The sequence below is a fragment of the Myotis davidii genome, unplaced genomic scaffold (genome assembly GCF_000327345.1).
Source record: "Myotis davidii unplaced genomic scaffold, ASM32734v1 scaffold480, whole genome shotgun sequence".
NCBI lineage: Eukaryota > Metazoa > Chordata > Mammalia > Chiroptera > Vespertilionidae > Myotis > Myotis davidii.
Window position 1 is genome coordinate 705558 of NW_006292360.1, and position 7379 is coordinate 712936.

At 44.5% G+C, this 7379-nt stretch overlaps 1 protein-coding gene across 1 annotated transcript in view; it reads right to left on the reverse strand.

Moving 5' to 3' along the window:
• Positions 1-7379, reverse strand: part of MARK3 (MAP/microtubule affinity-regulating kinase 3) — a 107988-nt gene that overhangs the window by 19009 nt on the left and 81600 nt on the right. The window contains exons 14-15 of the mRNA XM_015565397.1: positions 6478-6695; positions 3519-3622 (exon numbers count right to left, since the gene is read on the reverse strand). Of these exons, the coding sequence (XP_015420883.1) occupies positions 3519-3622; positions 6478-6695 (322 nt within the window). The remainder of the gene's footprint in view (positions 1-3518; positions 3623-6477; positions 6696-7379) is intronic.

A 7379-nucleotide genomic window follows, 5' to 3' on the forward strand; every position in this document is an offset into this window, starting at 1 on the left:
AGCTGGTGTGAGGTGTGGTGGTGGTGGGATTCGCTAGATAGGGTGATAGGCTTTCAGCCTGCTGTGATGGAGGAGCCCGAGGCTGTGGGTTAGGGGGATGGTCAGGAGATCACAAGTGGTAAAGGAGGAGAAGGATTTGAGCCTCTGGGGCTTAGAGTAAAGAAGGCAAAATCTAGGAGGGAGAGCAGCTCAGAGTAAATAGGTAATGCAGAAAAGTGGGGGGTGTTGGCGGGGAGAGCAGGGAGAGATAGGTTTTTGTTGATTTTTACTTGTCTGAACTATGCTGGACTCAAGGCCGCAAGCTGCTGCTACCTGAGCAGAAGTTTTTCTCTGCTACGTTTTGTTCTCTTTAACCCTTCCAATACTAAATCAGACCAATGCAATATACTTGAACTTACATAGGAAAAATATAGCAGTTTTTACTAGACAAATTTTAATTTACCTGCTCTTAGTAATCTAAGAAATACTGACTGTTTACTTTTTAGTAATCATAAAGGATTGATGTTTCTAAGAATATGGAATGACTGAGTAGAAGGTCTGAGGCATAGTTATGCATTTTTAAAGGACATAGAAAGAAGGTTTAAAGGCTAATCTGAAAGTATGAAATTTATAAAGGTGGTTTTTTAAAAAAAGGGAGAAGAGAAATGTTGAAAGGAAATTAATCAAATGGTACAGGCCAGTAAGCCAGAAAGAGTAAATAATTTATATTCTGCCTCCTAAACAGAGGGTAAATAGTTATGCCACAGTACTTAGGGGGGAATGATAAAAGAAATCCAACAGTTACTGTTTTGTTATAACTCTAGAGAGTCCATAAATAGGACTGGCAAGGAAAATCAGAACATCTTAAGGCAGGTCAGTGGCTTTTTCTCCTTATGCAATTCCTCCGAAATTTGGTAAATAAATCATGGCAATACATTTCTTTACATAAATTCAATAAGACCGGTTTCCAATAGTGGTTTTATTGACCGAAAACTTGACTGGAGTATCATGTTTTAAGAAGCCCTGTCTGAGCTCTGAGGACTTAAAGCCAATAAGAGTGCCATGGAGAAAGCCTGGTATCCTGCTTGGTAGCCTGAAAATAGCTGGTGCTGGAGCATCAGGCCCACGCCCTACCATCACTGGCGGTTGGTCAGAGTAGAAGGGGAGGCGGAACCCCCATGCACTCTGGGCTGCGACGAGTAGGAGGGCTGCTGAGAAGGGCCTTAAAGCAAGGACAAGGGGCAGCAGATACTACAGGCAGGCGCCTGGATGGCTTGGCTTCTTGGCCCTATGGGGCACATTAAGATTCAATCATGAAATTCCAGCAAAGGTAGTCGGTTACCATTCTTGTTGTGTTTGTGCAAACAATCAGGCCAAACTGAATACAGTAAATAAATTAGTATTTTAGTGAACAGAGGGATAATTTTAAGGAGAAAAACTCTATTTCAATAGAGGTTATTAAAACTAAAATGTTTTCTTTCCCTCCCACCAGACCATTTGTTACAGTTTGTCTCTGCCAGGTCACAAGCCCACTTCCTACTATGCCCAGGCCTCATCGTCCCTCTGACAGACAGCAAGGGTCTCTTGGCTCTGAGAGAAACTTCTGACCCCCCTCAGCACGAAGCAGCTACAGAAGAAATCCAACGCCCATTTTCCCTGAAAGAAGTCTGAGCCAGGATCCTTAAGGTAATATAGTAGGCAGTTAGACAGACATGAGCAGAGCAAGGACGATGGGCCACCTGGCACTGACTCCCCAGAAGCAAGAGGGAACTAGGCTGCCGACGAAGCAGCCCGGGAGGCTGCCCTAAAACCAGTGGGGCCTTTACAGATTCTAGTGACTCTTCCAGATCCTGAACTACTCATCTCACCAGTTTACTCAAGTTCTTTCAGGCTTTACAGTCTACCCAGAAAGCAGACCAGAAGCACGTCCGAGATGTTCTGCCTGTATCTAGTTCGTCCCTTCGAACCTGGTAACTCTGTTTGGGTAAAGAAATTTACCACACAAGGACTGACTCCTGCCTGGAAAGGAACACTCCCACCGCAGTCAAGGTCAACGGGATCCTGATGTGGCTTCATCACACCTGGCTTAAGACAGCTTAATAAAGGCTCTTAAATTTAAATTCTGAGTCAGTGGTCTATCTTGCTGCGTAAACCCAAAACAGTATGTATGTAGCTCAGTTGCAGGTTCAATTTCCTGCCCCAGTCAGGACGCAGTTGGGAGGCAACCAATCAATGTCTCTCATGCACAGCAATGTTTCTCTCTCTCTCTCTCTCTCTCTCTCTTCTCCCTCCCAAAAAACCTCCTCCCAGCCCCCCGCCTTCCCTCCCTTTTACTCTCTCAAAAGAGCAATAGAAAGAATATCCTCAGGTGAGGATGGAAAAAAAAGAAATTCCATAAATAATCAACATAACCTTACATAAGCTTTTACCTTCATATCAGTTAAATTTAAGTGGTCTATGGAAGAAGGAATGATAAATACTATAGTCTGGTCTTAAGGATGAAGGAAGAAAGAAGAATCTTTGCTTAGGCTGTCACAGAAGTTAGCGATCAAACATTTCATGTGACTAATGAAACCTAAAGGAAACAGAAAGCTTACAGTACAATTTTAGAAAGCGAACAGGAGAAAAAAAAGAAAGAACCAATTTTGATGCTGGGCATGGGAATGTGACATGACCAAACAGTGTTCAGGTTAGGAGGTCAGGTATCAAGGACAGATGGTGTGGATTCACTTCTAGATCTCCACTCCGAGCCTTCCCTGCTCACCACACTGGGTTTAGTTTATCCGCCGCTCTCCCAAAGAGAAGTAAATCCACCCAGCCCGGGGACTGTGTTCCACCATTCCACCTTCTCTCTCTTCTCTCTCACAACAACTACCTCTACCCCAAGGTCTTTGGACCCACTTCCTCTCACTTTTCCAACTCTATTTATTTTGTAACCCCAAGAAAGCTGCACAACTCTCTCCTTACGTACATATGACTGCTAGTATTTTAAATCATGCTTATTCTACGGATGCTCGCCTATCCACCAGATCCAAATCATTCAGAAGACTGCAAACTCCAGTACTCTGCGAGACTATGGTAACATTGGTCCACCTGGCCCCTTTGGCAAACTGCGGACCTGTAGCTGAAGGCCCACCACCCTCCCTGTCCCCACCTTGTGATCCACATCCTTCAAAAGCATGGCTCCTTCTCTTTCCCCCTTTCAGCCTTGATCAAGTTATTCATGTGCACAAATAATCTTGACTTCACTATTCTACAATTAAACTGCAGCTTACTATCCACCTCCTCTGGCAAAGCTCCCTGGTTTAATTCAACCCTTTTAGTCATCACATACAGTTGGCCAGGAGGATAAGTTCTGGACAGTGAGAGGAATTTGGAATTCCAGTATCTTCCTAAAAATTCACATTCAAATTTAACTTACTGTTAGAGAATACTTACCATTATTATTTGAATTCTGATTATAAAAACTGAGAAGTAAACAACATGCTTCCATTTCTCTTGGGAAAAACAAACTTCTTGTAAACAGGTAAAATTCCTACCTGCTTTCTTTGCCATTCTGAATTACTGAATGTCTGTCAGCTGTAGTTCTTTCACTGCAAACGTAAGTGTTTCGCCGTGTCATTCCGCCAGATGCTGTATTACTCTATTAAAAAAAAGGGGGGGGGCATTTTTGTCTTAAACTAATAATTCAGCATTGTATACTGAGAAAGAAAAAAAAAACTCTCCTAATTAAACCTGAATATCCAGTCTTTAATTAAATCTACACTAAGATATCAACAGTACTAGCAGAAGGATCAGAGAGGGGATAAAGGCAGCAACCTCTCTCCCCTGGCAGAAAGGAGGAAGAGTGGCTATATAGAGTGACTGAAAAGCTGGCTGCCATAATCCATCAGTAATAACTCATGGATTACTTAAAGAGCGAGACAAAGATCCACTGTTTTAAAAGCTAAGTTTCAAAATGAAAATTAAAAAGCAAGCATTATAAATATAAGGTAAATGTACAAATAAAAAGTAAAGATGTAAATATCAGAGTTAAAACCATAAAACTAGCCTTGGCTGGGTACTTAGTTGGTTGTCCTGCACACCACAAGGTTTCAAGTTCGATTTCCAGAACTCTTAAACTCAACCAATTTAGAAATGGGCAAAGGACTTGAATAGGTATTTCTCCAAAGAAGGCATACAGCCCTCGCAGGTTGGCTCAGTGGATAGAGCATTGGCCTGTGGACTGAAAGGTCCCGGGTTCGATTCTGGCCAAGGGCACATGCTGGGGTTGTGGGCTTGATCCCCAGTCGGGGGCGTACAGGAGGCAGCCAGTCAATGATTCTCTCTCATCATTGATGTTTCCATATCTCTCTCCCTCTCCCTTCCTCTCTGAAATCAATAAAAAAAATATTAAAAAAAATAGAAGGCATACAAATGTCCAACAAGCATATGAAAAGATGCCAAACAGCCCTGGTCACTAAGTAAATGTAAATCAAAACTACAACGACTTCACACCCACTAGGCCAGCCGTAGTAGAAAATGGAAAAGACGTGTTGGCAAGGCTGTGGAGAGCAGGAGCTCATGGATGACAGGAATGCAAAATGGTGCAGCCGCTGTGGCAAACAGCTGGGCCATGCCTCCAGAAGTCAAATACAGAATCACCTATGACCCAGCGAGTTCATTCCTAGGTTAGTATTCATATTAACTAAAGTAGAAACAAGCAAACTGTCCATCAATGAAAAGCCGTGGCTTATTCAGAGTGAAACACTGACAGAGGTCACAGCTTGAACTCTGAAAACATGATGCCGAGAGAGAGAAGCCAGGCCCAAAGGACGCATATGGTCTGGGTCCAATTACAGGAAATGTCCAGAACAGGCCACTCCACAGGGAGAGCAAGCTGCCAGCGCGGGGGGAGGGGCGAGAGAAGAGTGGAGGGCACTGCAGAGCAGTGTGCCCTGCTGTGCTGGAGTCTCGGCAGGAGAGAGGTGGTGGCTGCACAACACTGTGAACGTCTAGATGACACTGAACCCTACATTTTAAAATGCTTAATGATATGTCCCCTTAATTTCACATCAATTTTTAAAAGCTAATACTTTCAAAGTAAAAAAGCAAAGAATGAAAGTTATAACTAAGATATTTAATCAGATAAGAACAATTTTTAACAAAGATAAACACTGGCCAGGTGGCTCAGTCAGCTGGAGCGTCGTCTGGTGCACCAAAAGGTTGGAGGTTCGATTACTGTTCAGGGCACATACCCAGGTTGTGGGTTTGATTCCCGGTTGGGGCACGTATGGGAATCAACTGATCCATGTTTCTCTCTCACATCAATGTCTTTCTCTTTCTCTCTCTCAAGTCAATTAAAAATCCATCCTCAGGTGAGAGTTAAAAAGGGGAAAAATAATAGCTCTTAAAAGAAAAAAAAGATAAAACAGGCACCTTTAATACAGTTCAGCAGACCATGCATAGTAAACTCCAAAGACTCGTGGGTAATCAAATGCAGGTGACTGATAATGCTGGTATATATTTTCAAAAGGGCGGTGTGCAGACGAGTAGGGTGATAGGGACGGAGCATTATGAAGGCAAAGAACAAGATTCTTACCTTCCTCTGGAGAATGTAACCCAAAGTTGGAGGCTGAATTTAAACTGCAGGGCTAACGAATGACAGCCCGATCTTATGGAGTTAGGAAGCCAAAAGAAAAAAACCTTGTCACACAGGGTTTGCTGGGATAAAGCCCGAGATCAGAGGAGCAGCAGAACCCTCTGGACTCCTTTAGGAGCCCTCGTATCCCAGGAGGCACAGCCAAGCCTCCCCAGGGGAGCAGCAGAGGCGCACCTGGCCCTCACTCCAGGGTTAATCAGGGTGGAGGAGGGCTGTGCCATTGTTCAGTGTGTAGAGAAGAGCATGGCCACAGAATGTCCTTAAGATTGTTCATTCTCTACGACTTCTCCCTAAAATCACTTACGAGGCTAAAAGCAATTCCTGCATCGGGTCAGATAGGACACATTTCATTTAATGGAAAAGTTTCTGAAGCTGAGAAGATTCCACTTCATTTAATAAATACTACTTGCTCTCTGGTGAGATTTCATCAAGGGCAGAGAATAAGAGATTCAGGCCAGCAGTGTAATTTTAGGCAGTTACCTGACTTTTCTTCACTCTCAAATTTAGTTAACACATGAGAAATCACCTAGTACAGGTCTGGCACCCATAAGGATGCCGTCCAAGTTCTTTACTGGAATAAACCCTGAAATGCAGTGCACACCCCATCCCTGGCCCATGTGCAGGCGGTCCGCGCCCCCAGAGCGCCGTGTGTGATCACCTGCCTGCTCGGCCTTCATTTGGATTCCTCTCCTGTTAGACTATGAGGTCTTTCCACTTCTCCGCCTCTGGCACAGTCTAAAGCTCAGCGAATGTTTATGGAATCACCAGAAAGTGCCTTTGACATAAGGGGTCTGCTGGCGCACCGAGAGGGAGCATTGCACCTGCCAATCCCCAGCTCTCGAGGTTACAGCACTTACACTGGGGACAGTGGAACTTGTCTTGCGTTCAGGAATGTCCGCCTTGTTGGGATTGCTCGCATTCCCAAGCATGGGACTGGCTGGAGCCATTCCCTTGCCTCCGCCTGCACCGCCGCCTGCCCTCCTGGAGGGAGCGCCGTCTGCTTTGAGGTCACCATCTGCAGTGCTGGTCTGACTCCTTTTTGGATATGCCACAACGGAAGGAATGGCTGGTCCAGCTGCAATAAAAAAAGAGTTCACTCTTAAATGTCAGACCAGGTTCCAAACGCTAAGACCCTCAAATAGCAGACACATAGGCAGTTTACGGACAGTATCAGGACAATGTGCTGCAAAAAGAAATGGAAGATGAGTAAGGGATCATCACTTTGGTACAAAACCAAAGCTGACCACACCTAGAACGCTCTGTGCAGTTCTAAGTGCCACCTCTCAAGTTGGAAAAATGGAGATGGACAATGTCCAGAGAAGGGAAATGAACTGAACAAGAGATAAATGAATGTTCCATATGATGATGTATTTTTAAAAGTTAGGACCAGGCCAACATAGATTTGGTTCCTGAATCCTAGAATACTGGATGTAAAGGAATTACCTGCAACATAAACATTTAGTTACAGGCAATAAACACACACACACGTCAGTCTCTGCATTCCAACACCTGCGATTGCCTTGAGGGCGAAACTATCAAGTTTGGTGAGCATACCCTTGAGGTTCATAAGTCTCATAAAGGATTCACTTCTATGGTGAAAATTTTAAGAGTGAGGGCATTTAGCCCGGCCGGCGTGGCTCAGTGGTTGAATGTCGACCTATGAACCAGGAAGTCATGGTTTCCTTCCCGGTCAGGGCACAGGCCCAGGTTGCGGGCTCCATCCCCCGTGTGGGGGGTGTGCAGGAGGCAGCTGATCCAT